Genomic DNA, 18,242 nt, shown 5'->3' with positions numbered 1-18,242 from the left:
AAGTTTTCTACTAGCATGTTTGAGCAGTTTTCTACTAGCATGTTTGAGCAGTTTTCTACTAGCATGTTTGAGCAGTTTTTTACTAGCATGTTTGAGCAGATAGGTATTGTATACAATCATAATGTTAAAAAGATGAATTTTAATTATCAATATTTATAACAAAGACAACACAAAATATCCCATTTGATCTTTCTGTGTAGTTTATTTCAGTTAGTGATATATCTTAAAAGGTTTTATCAAATGGTGGAAAACACAATTCTACGCGAACAACTGTCGTGTTTGTTTGGGTTATCAGTTCCTTAAGGCGACAAAATTATTCGAAAAAACTCGGAAGATTCCGGAAAAAAATTGACGTTATGCCATTATTGATCCCCAAATACTCGAACAGGATAGTGAAAAAACCGGAACGGTTTCCTATCAGTTTCCTATCAGTTTCCTATCAATATAAACCATCCAATAACAAACGTTTTGTTTTCCAAATCAACAACTCTATAACACATTTTCTCTCTTTTTCACCACAAACTTTCGAGAAAGACATTTTGCGTTTGCATAATAGTAACTATTTGATAACATTTTATCAGATGTGATTAAGCTCATGAATATGAATGAGTAATTGACTTATTTTAAGATATATACTACGTTCTATAAACCTGATCAGATGATATCAACCGAGGACAAAGTTCGAAGTCTCTATCACTGTCACCATAGTAACACCGTTATAACTACGCAGATAGACGAACTTCTTCATTAATGTATCCTGATGGAATCCGTGGGTCGCTCCGACCAAGACACACAAAAAAGTCCCCTAAAGCTCCAGTGTTGCTGCTTTAAAACAGCTTTCAATAATAGAAATTAGAAGGAGATGCAAGTCGCTATCACGATCCTGAAGTTAGCTGGCACAACTCACTAACCGAATATGTAGCGAATCTGGTAAATCTCTCAACTCAGCACAAACTCCATCGATGTAAAAAATAGATGCTTTCGATATAACCAGTATCTTGGAGACTTCTTTAGATACAAGTGAGTGTAACATGTATACACTATAGATCAATACATTTCACTGCCATAATGTTTTCAATATAACAGACCAAATAGCGTAATAATCCTATTACAAGGTATTTAGCTATCTTCATGTATGTCGTTTCATGTTTTAGTTATGGGTAAGCATTATCAGACTCAATACATGTCAAATCTTTTAGTGTGGGGTACGCTTTTATGTACAGTTCGTAGCTTTAAGGAAGACCTCGGTATCTACTGCTCAGCATAAAGTAATAATCTCACATTTAAAATACTGTACATTGATTGTTTCCGAGTAATTACTTTTGCGTTTAGGCCACACGATTTCCCTGATGATATTTATTTAAACATAAGCAACAGAGGCCACCAGAGCGCTTGAATAAATCCTTACGATTTAACATGAAAACATACCTCAGTAAATATGTCAAAATATTTTACTACATATTAGGAGGTGATATTTCTCGTTTCCTTCACATTTTAACAAACTTGCATGCAAATATAGGGTATACAAAACGGAAGACATGTTTACTATCAAGCACCATTAAAACAACACGATCAGTGAAAACACATGATCATTCGGTCATTCACTGAATATCTTAGACACCCTCTTTCGAGAATTCATATTGGGTGTTGAGTGACAAAATGCACTGTTTTCTAAACTGTTATTGTCAAACCCTAACTCCCGTGAATTAACAGCTGGCGTTGATTGCTCATAAGCGTCGTTATCCGCACTTTGAAACCGAACCACGAGTTCATCTGGACTGAGTGATTGTTGACTGTGTCTGGATTCTCTGGGGCATTCCTTTGGAACCGGAAGTCCAGCATCTATCATTTTTCGCAGACCTCGTGCGCTACACACTGGAGTAGTCAATGCATGAGTCTTGTGAAAATTAGCAAAATTTAGTATGTAAGCACCAGATTTATTCACCTTTGTGCCTAACGTGTCAAACCTGTGACCCCATAGTATGTCCCAGGGGAGGTAAGACGTCTGCGCCTGGAACGGCATATTCGTAGATGCCACTGTCCCGTCCAGAATAATAACAAGCTCACAGTTATAACGTTTAAGATCTTCACGAGACATAGTCCATAATGGCGACTTTTCGTCGATCACGTGAACAAGCTGTGTCGGCCAAGCAAGAAAAATCTGTAGACTGCTGTCTTCACCTTTGAAAGTCATTGGGTGATATTTCACCGGGTAGCTTTTCCCCGACTGTGCTGCCATTTTCTGGAAGAAGTAGCCTTTCACTTGGACATTTAATATAAAAGACTTTCTCATGTCACCAACTCGAATCACTAGTTTCATCTGATCGTCTTCCTCTACTATACACGCCACGGTACTGAACAAAATGGTCCTTGCCCTCTTTTTTGCTCTTCTGATTTTGGCAACCACAAGACCAGCCAAGGCCGCCTGCAGTCCTGCACCTACTATTGACTGTATAAAAATCCCCAGATACACAACAGGGCATTCCTCCGTGACGGACCTCGAACCGTAACCAATGGTGGTCTGAGTTTCAATTGAAAATAAAAATGTTGATACGAATGATTTCACGTTAGTGATACATGGATTCCAGTCCTTCGTCGCATAATTTACAAAATCTCCATGCAGGTGACACACGAACCAATAATATAAGCCGAATAGTAACCACGTGATAGTGAATCCACCAATGAAAATAATGACGTTCCAGCTCCATTTAATCTCAATCATACTGGTGAAGAAGTCCGTGAAGAAGTGGATTCGCCTACCACTTATTCCTACGCATTTGATGTTCGTCACACCGGAACTACTTACGAGCCGGATCGGATTGGAGTCCGTCACACCCGTCGTCGTAGTCATCTCCTGTAAAAACAATCGGATACTGCAGTGTTTACAACTAGATTATCTAATAGAGTATATTGTACATCGTATGTAGGAAAGGGGATAAGGGAAATTGTACCAGAGGGTATAGAATCGGGTCAGAACCGAGGCTTGTTGAGGGAAAACATTCCCTGTCCCCCATACTAAAATAAACACTTCCTCTTTTTCCCACTCTTAGCTGACTTAAATGACTATTTAGGGCTTCACGTATCAGTATGAATCAGGGTGTCAGCCGAAATGAAACTTAACAATATTTGAACTTAACCGGTTTGTTTTTATACATTTCCTACTCAATATTTAGAACAAGAAGCCTTAACGGCCATTTCAGTTGAAATACGATTATTATTTGTTTTTGGGATTTGACAGAGCGAAATAATAAATGTACATTGGGCAATTATGTCATTTTAGATGAAGATTTGCCGACTGGATAATGTTCGGGTGCGATAAACATTTCATATCATATATACTACTTTTAACAAATCAAAATATATATTTAGGTCTTCCCCCATCTCCAATGGAACTAAAATATGCCCTAAGCATGTGATCGATCCCTGAGATTTTGTTTAATCTGTTTTACCGCTTTCTGTTACATTGTCGTATTGATTTGCATACCGTCAACCTATCATCCAATGACCATTTATTTTTTTACATGAATATCGTTTTCACCGATAATACCGACACTTCAATGCTGTAAATATTACAAAATATTTACGTTTACATCACTAATGTCTATATATTCTGAATGTAAATATACCATGGTTCTGAGTAGATTACCGGCTTGAATGTTAACAATCTGTCCAATCCCTGCTCTCTTTGAAAGCCTTTGATGCCGTTATTTTATTGTTCCCGTTACATCATCTATTGCTACTTTCGATTGTGTTATGACGTCATAATGCTATCGATATTTCATACCCGCGATGGTAACAAATGGATTGTGACAAGAAGCAGGAACCGATTCTGTTAAAAGAATAGTGTGTGTTACGTACACAGAAGTGGGGGGTGTTACGTACACAGAAGTGGGGGAATTATACCATATTATGAGGATCGAAATACTTGGCAACATATTCCTTGCATACATTGAATCGTCGAGAAAGTTTCCGCTTAAAAGTAGGTTTCAGATGAGAACATTCATGAATATCGTAGCAGAAGTGTTTGAGTCGATGCAATTTTACTGTGGCACGTGGAACGACGAGTGACAGGGTGTTACTTGTTACGTACGAGCAGGCACAGGGATCTGCACCGAGATGTTCAGAGTAAAGCTCGAGCGAACACCCAACGTCTCGCTGCCTTATAAAGATATGTCGGGTAACCTTTATCTAAATTGCTAAAAATATCAGCCAACATGACGTTGACTTCATGAATATGGAAAAAGTTGCCTTATAACAACGCCAAACTTTGAAAAAAAAAGATCGCCATTTGAAGTCCTTGGAAGGAGAATACGTTACCAGAAAAACTCTAATGGTAAGTCTATAAACTGAACTAATGCAGGTCCTCCATTGACAATGTATGTCTGAACATCCATTTGTACTCTTTAAATATCAAAACATCGTCTAATGATCAAGGAAAATCAATAAAACGCATGGTTAACCGTATTACTTTTCGAAATGAGGTATCTGAGGAAAAAAAGACCCCAAGGCTTCAGCGCTAAAAGTGATTCATGTTAAGTCGTTCATTGAGTGTTTTTAAGTTAACTTGGGTATGAAGACTGTTTTAATCGCCAAAAATAACTACAATAACTGTAAACTTAATAGCAAATATTGAAAACAACCATAAAACTGTATGTCATAAAACTTATAGAAATTAAGTCTGGAAAGATGTTTTTAATGCCTGGAAGAAATTATCTGATAAAGAAGACTCTATTAATCGAAATTCATTTTCAGATTAAATAAAATTGCTTGCTAATGGTGTAGTGATTATAAATGATATTCTTAAAGATAAAGATTGGGTTTTTTATCAAGAATTTAGACAGTGTTACAAAACTCTGATGTTAACTTTCTTTAGTACCAATGGGTCATTACAATAGTACGTAGGTATGCCTTTCAACAAGATCTACCATTTTTGATCCCTTTATCACCAATCAATTTGAAGATGATTTAAAGAAAAAAACCGACAAAGGACATTTATAATAAATATAGTGAAAATAAACTACTTTCAAAAGGAGGAGAAAAATGGGAGGAATATCATGTTTTTGATAAAAAAGACAATGGACGTATATCATGTTTCTAGCCCCCACTACTACAGGTGTAAAATAGTTAACGACTCTTGAACATGCACAATGAAAAGGTAATAAGTTCAAGATCCTTTGTAAAACATTGTATTTTCAGATTTGCATACCAAAGAGTCTTTTTTTCGGTACATACAATCACAATAGAACAATGTACACGACATACATAAAATAGTTCTTATGATTAAGAATTTTATTTTTGTAACAAAATGCTTTCAACTACCACTTTCAATAAGTGAAATAAAGAAATGTATTTAAGAAATAGTTCAGCATAGTAACGTGCCACGAGTCTTTGACGGAACGTCATTTTCCCATTGGATTCTGTGTTCATTCACTTGTTTTCAATATTTTCCTAAATTTGGCTCTGTCCCATTTCGATAAAAAATGCACACAGGTAAAAAATATTTATCACTTTTGTTAGAAATATTGATACATTGTCCATGTACCAACCAAATCCATGTAATGGAGATTTTAATTTACATAGACACTTCTTCTCCCCTTATCATGTTCCCCGTACTTATATTCTTTCTCCCTAATCTGTAAATATCTGTTTACTTCTATAAGACCTTCCGTAGTTTTGATTGGTCGAGAAGATGAACCTTGACCGGACGACTTCTTTTCACGCTTTTTTTTGCCGCGTTTTATTTAAGTCGTCTGCTGTCAACATCCGGCAAATATTGGTAACTTTTGTGAGGTTATGCGATGGGAAAAGGGGTTTATTAAGGCAATACCAAAAGAAGATGATGCTTAAAGATTTGATCGCTAGTTCCAGGCAAAATTGCTACAGACGCTCGTTATCGTTTCGACGCCATACCGTCGCGTGTCCAGGTCGTGAAACCCAGAGACTTAATATACATGTATATGTCTTTGTGAAACCCAAACTAGATCTGTACCAGTGTCAGAAAAATATTTCGTTCTCCCCATTTTCCTTTATCAATATTTGGAGGGCCTATCTATGGCGGAACTCTCACTATTAACGTCAACCATAGAACCTCACGAAAAACCTCCCAGGCCTATGGTTTTGAAACTCGACAGCGATTAGTTCGTCTTCATCACTTGGCGGGAGGCAGACTTCGTACGATATGCTTACGCGCATATAGTCCGTGGTTAATTCATATTAATTAATGCAATATTGCATACTCTCAATATTTTAAGTCGTTCATCTATTTTATTTTTTCACGAAGTTGTTGCCGAAACATTAATTTTGAAAAAAAAATCAATTTGTAAAACAAATGTCATTTTTAAATGAGTGACTTTTTACATATGGGTCATATCACTACGCCAGACTTGTCAACAAATTGTGTGTATGTTATTCAAATCAGGAAGTACTCCAGCTGTTTCCGACTGAGATTGTGGTATAAACAGATCACACGACTCATGGTTGTTGAGTATGGTATTTATTTCCCTCTCTTGAGTTAATTTTCAAAAGTTACAGGAAGACACTTACTAAAGCTCGTGTCTTTTATAACTTTTGAAAAGGAACTAACTCGAGTGAAATAAATACCATATTCAACAACCACTCGTTGTATAACCTCTATTTATGTCAAATTATTTTGCTTAATTATGCAAACATTAATTGTGTTGATGCACTAATGTTTAGAACAACTCTGCATACGTGCAAGTACTATGAATGAATATACAACCTGCGTCAACTATCGAGCTAAATGACACCAACCTTTTAAGGGATAGAAGACCTAATCCATTCTAGTGATATTTAATCAATTAAGATGTCTTGTTAAATATTTTCACGTGATGTGTTTAGATTTGCCGGTCAATAAAACAAGCAAACATTCGTTATGTAAGATGATTTGTATTAGAGAGTGTACAAGTTTGATTATTTACGCATTATATGCACATAAATGAGTACAAATTCAATCTCACACTATGAATATACGTCTCTTTGCATGCCAGCCAGAGCATGGCGTCATAAGAGGGAACGAAGCAAAATCCTTGATGGCGGAAGTTTCGGTCGGAAAATAACAATCACTTGTATAAATACTTAAAACATTCTAGATTGGCGGTGAAAGTAACAAGCTTACTATAAAACGTTGCTGTGTAATTAACCAATTTATCGATCACCATTATCGACGATCAGCATATTGAATATTTCATCTTCCTGATTATACATGCATATTGATATTCTAAGCAAGAGAGCCGTCTTGTCATAGGAATAAACTCCGTTAATATTGACCGTTAAAGTTAACATACTTAACAAATCATTTCCTCGTCCGTTGCGTATGTTGATAACAAAAAGAGATTATTTTTCATATGAGGCAACACTCCGAGATAGTACGTATACAGTTTGAGAGGCTTGACATACAGTCAGCACAATAAACAAGATATTTAGTTACGAAATAACATCTAATGAGGGCAAACCTTTCGTTAATACGTCAAAAAACCTATGTTATTTAAACATAATATGAACAATGAAAGGAGTTATGAAACTCACCTTTTTAATGGTGACTGAAGAAAGAATTCCTATCTCCAATAGCACTAACAATCATTATGGTTGGTCCTTTAAGGAAAATAATCATTTAAACAACAAGACTGGGCCAGTGTACGTACATTTACCTACGTACATACATGTACGTATAAACACAGAGCGAAGAGGCAATTATCCGGGGACAACCGATCGATCGTTCTATACCAGGACATCCCTCTCAAATCACAATGGGACCTTCTGATTATTGACATGCACTGATCTATCGGTATCTGTTGGGGGTGGCAGGTAGTCCTATTGATTTTGGATGGTCACTGTAGTCTCGGGACATGCCACGCCCGATACTGGGCATCGTATGTCGATAATGTAACGGCTTTGTTTCTGTCCAAACAATTATGGTGGACCCTTATTGTGACGATCCCAATAACAATGTGAAAAAAACTTCATTATTTATAACGTAGCAAGCTTTATTCTTTAACAAGGTCCGAGTAAATTGCAGTCAGCACGCCACTGCTTTGTCAAGATAAACTGGGGTGATGCAAAAGACGACAAGATCGTCGAAACAATAAAAAAAAGGCCTAAAGCAGACTTGAAAAATAAACTATCGTATGTTTTATCCAGTGACATCCCCGGCCATATACATTACCTCCGTGACGCCACAGGTAGAATGTATTACGACCATTGTTGTTGTGACTAGCAATCAGAGCGGGCCGATTGATAAAAACCCAATCTTTACCGGGACGTTTTGAAAAATATCAACATTATTTTTTTTTCAACAATTTGTTTGATAGGAATTATAAGGGGTCTTTGTTTAATATTTCCTTTGATGCTGCTTATTGTAAAAATAAACAACACTAGTATTAACAAAGTAGTTATACAGTGATTTTTTACTAGATTTCATTCCATTTAATTTGAATGTAATACCAGTATCTAGTGAATGTAGAAATAATCACCAACTACTAAGTATCTACTATCTACTACTAAGCAATGCACCAAACACATTACTTGACTCACTTAATAGGTCGGAAATATATTTTGTACAATTTCGCAATGACTAACGTTGTTTTCGACGAATTGTGAGGATTTAAATTTTGACAAGAACAATAACACAGCTATATCCACTGTTTACATGTCAGGAAGTAATTGTGATATAAACAGAAACCTGAGTGCACGCGCGACTCTTCTCGTGAAATAACACAAGAATATATGTCTTGTGAAACTGAAGTAATAAACAGTACAGAATTCATATTGAAATGTTAGATAAAATGTGAGCGTCGACAGTATTATCAAGTTATGATACGTGTATGTTAATTCTAAAAAGGGACAAGATTTGTTTTTACTATTGTCAAAATTCCTTCTGTACAAGTTTTGGAGTAGGATAAGCATCATCGTCTAGTTGATCAAACGTCGTGAACACATGGGCCTGCCCAGTCTAATTGAACGGCGGAGTTTGGAGACAATAATGATGCACATGCTCTCAGTGTCGCCGTATCTGTCGTTCCACTACTGGATTACGTAGTGATTAGACGCAAAGTTTATATTTGGTATCTTAATGATAGCGCTCATTATATTGCCTACAGATCAATAACGCCCCTAATCACCGTCTTCAAATACACCATGGGCTGATTAAAAATGAACAGAAGTTGACGGCAATTTCTTTCGATTCAAAATAAAAATGGTTTTGATCTCGAATTACGTAGAAGAAAGTCAGTGATCCTGCTTTCGATGTAATGAAAATAAGTTTTTTTCTTTGACTAAAAACTATAAATATAAGATATGAAATTTCGCAAGCAGCAGAGATTTTTTTTGTTGGCCACTTATTTAAAGAACCTGATGAGTACCGAGGCAATTGTTGGCCACTCATTTAAAGAAATTGCTAAACACCGAGGCGATTGTTGGCCACTCATTTAAAGAACCTGCTGAACACCGAGGCGATTGTAGGCCTATCATTTATAGAAATTGCTGAATACCGAGGCGATTGTTGGTCTATCATTTATGGAATCTGCTGAACACCGAGGCGATTGTTGGCCTATCATTTAAAAACCCTTCTGAACACCGAGGCGTTTGTTGGCCTATCATTTTTAGAACCTGCTGAACACCGAGGTGAGTGTTGGCCTATCATTTAAAGAACCTGCTGAACACCGAGGCGATTGTTGGCCACTCATTTAAAAACCCTGCTGAACACCGAGGCGAGTGTTGGCCTATCATTTGAAGAACCTGCTGAACACCGAGGCGAGTGTTGGCCAATCATTTAAAGAACCTGCTGAACACCGAGGCGATTGTTGGCCTTTCATTTTAAAAAACTGCTGAACACCGAGGCGATTGTTGGCCTATCATTTAAAGAACCTGCTGAACACCGAGGCGATTGTTGGCCTATCATTTAAAGAACCTGCTGAACACCGAGGCGATTGTTGGCCTATCATTTAAAGAACCTGCTGAACACCGAGGCGATTGTTGGCCTATCATTTAAAGAACCTGCTGAACACCGAGGCGATTGTTGGCCTATCATTTAAAGAACCTGCTGAACACCGAGGCGATTGTTGGCCTATCATTTAAAGAACCTGCTGAACACCGAGGCGATTGTTGGCCTATCATTTAAAGAACCTGCTGAACACCGAGGCGATTGTTGGCCTATCATTTAAAGAACCTGCTGAACACCGAGGCGATTGTTGGCCTATCATTTAAAGAACCTGCTGAACACTGAGGCGATTGTTGGCCTATCATTTAAAGAACCTGCTGAACACCGAGGCGATTGTTGGCCTATCATTTAAAGAACCTGCTGAACACCGAGGCGATTGTTGGCCTATCATTTAAAGAACCTGCTGAACACTAAGGCGATTGTTGGCCTATCATTTAAAGAACCTGCTGAACACTAAGGCGATTGTTGGCCTATCATTTAAAGAACCTGCTGAACACTAAGGCGATTGTTTGCCTATCATTTAAAGAACCTGCTGAACACCGAGGCGATTGTTGGCCTATCATTTAATGAACATATTGAACACCGAGGCGATTGTTGGCCTATCATTTTAAGAACCTGCTGAACACCGAGGCGATTGTTTGCCTATCATTTAAAGAATCTGCTGACCACCGAGGCGATTGTAGGCCTATCATTTTAAGAAACTGCTGAACCCTAAGGCAATTGGTGACAACTCGTTCTAAGAAACTGCTGAACACTGAGGTCATTGGTGACAACTCATTTTAAGACACTGCTGAACACTGAGCCATTGGTGACAACTCATTTTAAGAAACTGCTGAACACCGAGGCAATTGTAGGCCTATCATTTTAAGAAACTGCTGAACACTAAGGCAATTGGTGACAACTCGTTCTAAGAAACTGCTGAACACTGAGGTCATTGGTGACAACTCATTTTAAGACACTGCTGAACACTGAGCCATTGGTGACAACTCATTTTAAGAAACTGCTGACCACCGAGGCAATTGTAGGCCTATCATTTTAAGAAACTGCTGAACCCTAAGGCAATTGGTGACAACTCGTTCTAAGAAACTGCTGAACACTGAGGTCATTGGTGACAACTCATTTTAAGAAACTGCTGAACACTGAGCCATTGGTGACAACTCATTTTAAGAAACTGCTGAACACTGAGGCCATTGGTGACAACTCATTTTAAGAAACTGCTGAACACCGAGGCAATTGTAGGCCTATCATTTTAAGAAACTGCTGAACACGAAGGCAATTGGTGACAACTCGTTCTAAGAAACTGCTGAACACTGAGGTCATTGGTGACAACTCATTTTAAGAAACTGCTGAACACCAAGGCAATTGGTGACAACTCGTTCTAAGAAATTGCTGAACACTGAGGTCATTGGTGACAACTCATTTTAAGAAACTGCTGAACACTGAGGCGATTGGTAACAACTCGTTTTAAGAAACTGCTGAACACTGAGGCCATTGGTGACAACTCATTTTAAGAAACTGCTGAACACCATGGCGATTGGTGACAACTCATTTTAAGAAACTGCTGAACACTGAGGCGATTGGTGACAACTCGTTTTAAGAAACTGGTGAACACCAAGGCGATTGGTGACAACTCATTTTAAGAAACTGCTGTACACCATGGCGATTGGTGACAACTCATTTTAAGAAACTGCTGAACACTGAGGCGATTGGTGACAACTCGTTTTAAGAAACTGCTGAACACCATGGTGATTGGTGACAACTCATTTTAAGAAACTGCTGAACACTGAGGAGATTGGTGACAACTCGTTTTAAGAAACTGCTGAACACCAAGGCGATTGGTGACAACTCATTTTAAGAAACTACTGAACACTGAGGCCATTGGTGACAACTCATTTGAAGAAACTGCTGAACACTAAGGCGATTGGTGAAAACTCATTTAAAGAACCTGCAGAACACTGAGGCGATTGGTGACAACTCATTTTAAGAAACTGCTGAACACCAAGGCCATTGCTGACAACTCATTTAAAGAACCTGCTGAACACCGAGGCGATTGTTGGCCTATCATTTAAAGAATCTGATGAAACACCGAGGCGATTGTTTGCCACTCATTCAAAGAACCTGCTGAACACCGAGGCGATTGTTGGCCTATCATTTAAAGAATCTGATGAAACACTGACGCGATTGTTTGACACTCATTTAAAGAATCTGATGAAACACTGACGCGATTGTTTGACACTCATTTAAAGAAACTGATGAAACACTGACGCGATTGTTTTACACTCATTTAAAGAATCTGATGAAACACTGAGGCGATTTTTGGCCACTTATTTAAAGAACCTGCTGAACACTGAGGCGATTGTTGGCCTATCATTTAAAGAATCTGATGAAACACCGAGGCGATTGTTTGCCACTCATTCAAAGAACCTGCTGAACACCGAGGCGATTGTTGGCCTATCATTTAAAGAATCTGATGAAACACTGACGCGATTGTTTGACACTCATTTAAAGAATCTGATGAAACACTGACGCGATTGTTCGACACTTATTTAAAGAAACTGATGAAACACTGACGCGATTGTTTGACACTCATTTAAAGAATCTGATGAAACACTGAGGCGATTGTTGGCCACTTATTTAAAGAACCTGCTGAACACTGAGGCGATTGTTGGCCACTTATTTAAAGAACCTGCTGAATGCTGAAACAGTAGGCTAAACACTTCAAGAACTCGTTGGAAACAGAGGCAATGGAAGGCCAAACATTTAAAGACCCTTGTGAGGACAGAGGCGAAAATAGACCACACATTTTAACACTGAGGTGAAGATAGGCTACTCATTTAAAGAATCTGTTAAATATAGAGACAGTGGTAGGCCACCCATTTTAAGAGCTTGCTAAACTCAGCGACAGTTGTATGCCATATATTTATTGAGCTTACTTACTTCAGAGACAGTTGTAGGCCACATATTTATTGAGCTTACTTACTTCAGAGACAGTTGTAGGCCACATATTTATTGAGCTTACTTACTTCAGAGACAATGGTAGGAAACTCATTTAGAAAATGTTGAGCCTGGAGACAGTGGTACACAACATATTTCAGAAACTGATGAGCACCGAGACAGCACAATGTAGTAATTTTAAACTGAAATGAGTCATTTATCAATTGTGTCACGTATATTCGTTCCTAAAATTGCTAAGACATGTTTTACAGAACAAAAGTTTACATGATTGTAAGCATTGTGAAAAGAAATATGAATACAGAGGTAGACAATGTATTCATTTCTGTTTATATATTCATTTTATCGACAACTTGCATTTCCTCATAGTGCCTTTGATGAACAGTAGCCTCTATCAGCTCAGCTTTCCACTCCCCCCCCCCCATACACCCACCCACATACCCCTGAAAGCTTTTTTCGCAAAGTTGTTGTTATGTAGAGAAATGTCACTCATTTATGTGTATGCGTAGCCATTTTTAAACCCTAAGCTGAAGAAAACAACAATTATCATAAACAGCTTTAGGCCACAAAAGCTTTTGTATCACAATTTCAAAACATCATTTGAATAAGTTTACCTGTCAGCAGTATTCTACATACAATGTAGGACGACAAAGCTGTATCAGGTAGTAAGTTTAACAAACATACCTGTACTATATATGGTCATTTGTTCCTCCAAGTTTGTTACCTACAGACGTGATACGAATTTACAATATTCCCGTATTATGTCATTATTGTTTTCATCAAAGTATATTGCACACTATGCATTCATGCACCATGACTTTAACAAACTTACCTGTAATGTAATTGGGTGACAATATACTGTTAATTCACATAAAACTATGCTCCAGCATTGAACTCCCGTCTGCTATGTTGCTCTCGGCGACATCGACTTTGTGCGTCCTGCATCTGAATAGAGTACATATTAAACTGCCATAAATAAACGGGGTAGGACTTTAAATGGCGTTCTACATACAAGAAAGTAAACACGCCCGGTATCAACGTATACCTGTAGTTCAGAGTGTACGTACCTGGTAGGAGTGTAAACAGACTGGGTCCTGTTCGTGTGTGCGTACGGATTACCAGTAAATCAGGCAGTAAATCCCAATCTATCCTCTATTCTCTAATAAGTATAATGAAACACTGTCACCCCGTTTTTAAGCAGGTGAGATGACGCTACTACTTAGTAAGGTTTGTACGGAGCATGTAAGTATAATGAAACACTGTCACCCGTTTTTAAGCAGGTGAGATGACGCTACTACCTAGTAAGGTTTGTACGGAGCATGTAAGCAGCACACAAACCTACGTCTAGCTGACTCACATTCATACAGGGACCATGGAATTACCAAATATATATTCTTAAAGTGAAACCATTTTCAAACCACACTTAAATATCTTTATTCTTGTCGTTAAGCTTTGTTGGTCTCCGTCTGATACATCAGTCATGTATCGGTTATGTAAAATCAGTTGTATCTGTCTGTGATAGAAAACATCATTATGTATATGTCTGTGATAGAAAACATCATTATGTATATGTCTATGGTTGTAAACATCATTATGTATCTGTCTATGATAGTAAACATTATTATGTATCTGTCTATGATAGTAAACATCATTATGTATCTGTCAATGATTGTAAACATCATTATGTATCTGTCTATAATAGTAAACATCATGATGTATCTGTCTATGATTGTAAATCATTATTACGTATCTGTCTATGATTGTAAAACATTATTATTTATCTGTCTATGATAGTAAACATCATTATGTATCTGTCTATGATTGTAAAACATTATTATGTATCTGTTTATGATTGTAAACATCATTATGTATCTGTCTATGATAGTAAACATCATTATATATCTGTCTAAGATAGTAAAGCATTATTATGTATCTGTCTATGATAGTAAACATTATTATGTATCTGTCTATGATAGTAAACATTATTATGTATCTGTCTATGATAGTAAAGCATTATTATGTATCTGTCTATGATAGTAAACATTATTATGTATCTGTCTATGATAGTAAACATCATTATGTATCTGTCTATGATTGTAAACATCATGATGTATCTGTCTATGATAGTAAACATCATGATGTATCTTTCTATGATTGTAAAGCATTATTATGTATCTGTCTATGATAGTAAACGTCATTATGTATCTGTCTATTATTGTAAAGCATTATTATTTATCTGTCTATGATAGTAAAGCATTATTACGTATCTGTCTATGATCTGTCTATGATAGTAAACGTCATTATGTATCTGTCTATGCTAGTAAACAGCATTATGTATCCGTCTATGATAGTAAACATCATATTTATCTGTCTATGATAGTAAAGCATTATTATGTATCTGTCTATGACAGTGAACATCATTAGGTATCTGTCTATAATAGTTAAAATCATTATGTATCTGTCTATAATAGTTAAAATCATTATGTATCTGTCTACAATAGTTAAAATCATTATGTATCTGTCTATTATTGTAAACATCATTACGTATCTGTCTATGATCTGTCTATGATAGTAAACGTCATTATGTATCTGTCTATGATAGTAAACATCATTATGTATCTGTCTATGATAGTAAACATCATGATGTATCTGTCTATGACAGTGAACATCATTATGTATCTGTCTATAATAGTTAAAATCATTATGTATCTGTCTATGATAGTAAACGTCATTATGTATCTGTCTATGATAGTAAACAGCATTATGTATATGTCTGTGTTAGTAAACATCATTATGTATCTGTCTGTGATAGTAAACATCATTATGTATCTGTCTGTGATAGTAAACATCATTATGTATCTGTCTATGATTGTAAAACATCATTATGTATCTGTCTATGATAGTGAACATCATAATGTATCTTTCAATGATAGTAAACATCATTATGTATCTGTCTATGATAGTAAACATCATTATGTATCTGTCTATGATAGTAAACATCATTATGTATCTGTCTATGATTGTAAACATCATTATGTATCTGTCTATGATTGTAAACATCATTATGTATCTGTCTATGATAGTAAAGCATTATTATGTATCTGTCTATAATAGTAAACATCATTATGTATCTGTCTATGATTGTAAACATCATTATGTATCTGTCTATGATTGTAAACATCATTATGTATCTGTCTATGATTGTAAACATCATTATGTATCTGTCTATGATTGTAAACATCATTATGTATCTGTCTATGATTGTAAACATCATTATGTATCTGTCTATGATTGTAAACATCATTATGTATCTGTCTATGATTGTAAACATCATTATGTATCTGTCTATGATTGTAAACATCATTATGTATCTGTCTATGATTGTAAACATCATTATGTATCTGTCTATGATTGTAAACATCATTATGTATCTGTCTATGATTGTAAACATCATTATGTATCTGTCTATGATTGTAAACATCATTATGTATCTGTCTATGATTGTAAACATCATTATGTATCTGTCTATGATTGTAAACATCATTATGTATCTGTCTATGATTGTAAACATCATTATGTATCTGTCTATGATTGTAAACATCATTATGTATCTGTCTATGATAGTAAAGCATTATTATGTATCTGTCTATGATAGTAAACATCATTATGTATCTGTCTATGATTGTAAACATCATTATGTATCTGTCTATGATTGTAAACATCATTATGTATCTGTCTATGATTGTAAACATCATTATGTATCTGTCTATGATTGTAAACATCATTATGTATCTGTCTATGATTGTAAACATCATTATGTATCTGTCTATGATTGTAAACATCATTATGTATCTGTCTATGATTGTAAACATCATTATGTATCTGTCTATGATTGTAAACATCATTATGTATCTGTCTATGATTGTAAACATCATTATGTATCTGTCTATGATTGTAAACATCATTATGTATCTGTCTATGATTGTAAACATCATTATGTATCTGTCTATGATTGTAAACATCATTATGTATCTGTCTATGATTGTAAACATCATTATGTATCTGTCTATGATTGTAAACATCATTATGTATCTGTCTATGATTGTAAACATCATTATGTATCTGTCTATGATTGTAAACATCATTATGTATCTGTCTATGATAGTAAAGCATTATTATGTATCTGTCTATGATAGTAAACATCATTATGTATCTGTCTATGATTGTAAACATCATTATGTATCTGTCTATGATTGTAAACATCATTATGTATCTGTCTATGATTGTAAACATCATTATGTATCTGTCTATGATTGTAAACATCATTATGTATCTGTCTATGATTGTAAACATCATTATGTATCTGTCTATGATTGTAAACATCATTATGTATCTGTCTATGATTGTAAACATCATTATGTATCTGTCTATGATTGTAAACATCATTATGTATCTGTCTATGATTGTAAACATCATTATGTATCTGTCTATGATTGTAAACATCATTATGTATCTGTCTATGATTGTAAACATCATTATGTATCTGTCTATGATTGTAAACATCATTATGTATCTGTCTATGATTGTAAACATCATTATGTATCTGTCTATGATTGTAAACATCATTATGTATCTGTCTATGATTGTAAAGCATTATTATGTATCTGTCTATGATAGTAAACATCATTATGTATCTGTCTATGATTGTAAACATCATTATGTATCTGTCTATGATTGTAAACATCATTATGTATCTGTCTATGATTGTAAACATCATTATGTATCTGTCTATGATTGTAAACATCATTATGTATCTGTCTATGATTGTAAACATCATTATGTATCTGTCTATGATTGTAAACATCATTATGTATCTGTCTATGATTGTAAACATCATTATGTATCTGTCTATGATTGTAAACATCATTATGTATCTGTCTATGATTGTAAACATCATTATGTATCTGTCTATGATTGTAAACATCATTATGTATCTGTCTATGATTGTAAACATCATTATGTATCTGTCTATGATTGTAAACATCATTATGTATCTGTCTATGATTGTAAACATCATTATGTATCTGTCTATGATTGTAAACATCATTATGTATCTGTCTATGATAGTAAAGCATTATTATGTATCTGTCTATGATAGTAAACATCATTATGTATCTGTCTATGATTGTAAATATCATCATTTATCTGTCTATGATAGTAAACATCATGATGTATCAATCTATGATTGTAAAGCATTATTATGTATCTGTCTATGATAGTAAACATCATTATGTATATGTATATGATAGTAAACGTCATTATGTATCTGTCTATG

General features: G+C 35.5%; 1 protein-coding gene across 4 annotated transcripts; it reads right to left on the bottom strand.

Moving 5' to 3' along the window:
- Positions 1-189: 189 nt before the first annotated feature.
- On the bottom strand, positions 190-14,218 carry LOC110464253 (inward rectifier potassium channel 4-like). Of its 4 annotated transcripts, XM_021519360.1 has the most exons (3): positions 13,975-14,218; positions 13,740-13,852; positions 190-2,854 (listed from the first exon to the last, which is right to left on the bottom strand). In XM_021519360.1, the coding sequence occupies exon 3, from the start codon at positions 2,849-2,851 to the stop codon at positions 1,598-1,600; it is 1,254 nt and encodes a 417-aa protein (XP_021375035.1). In that variant the 5' UTR covers positions 2,852-2,854; positions 13,740-13,852; positions 13,975-14,218; the 3' UTR covers positions 190-1,597. The 4 variants fall into 4 exon arrangements, with proteins under 4 accessions (XP_021375035.1, XP_021375038.1, XP_021375036.1 ...); XM_021519363.1 differs by lacking the exon at positions 13,740-13,852; XM_021519361.1 differs by lacking the exon at positions 13,975-14,218 and having other exon boundaries at positions 13,740-13,903.
- Positions 14,219-18,242: the final 4,024 nt, after the last annotated feature.

This window comes from Mizuhopecten yessoensis, unplaced genomic scaffold, assembly GCF_002113885.1.
Source record: "Mizuhopecten yessoensis strain PY_sf001 unplaced genomic scaffold, ASM211388v2 scaffold10975, whole genome shotgun sequence".
Taxonomy (NCBI): domain Eukaryota; kingdom Metazoa; phylum Mollusca; class Bivalvia; order Pectinida; family Pectinidae; genus Mizuhopecten; species Mizuhopecten yessoensis.
This window is presented reverse-complemented; position numbering and strand designations above follow the sequence as displayed.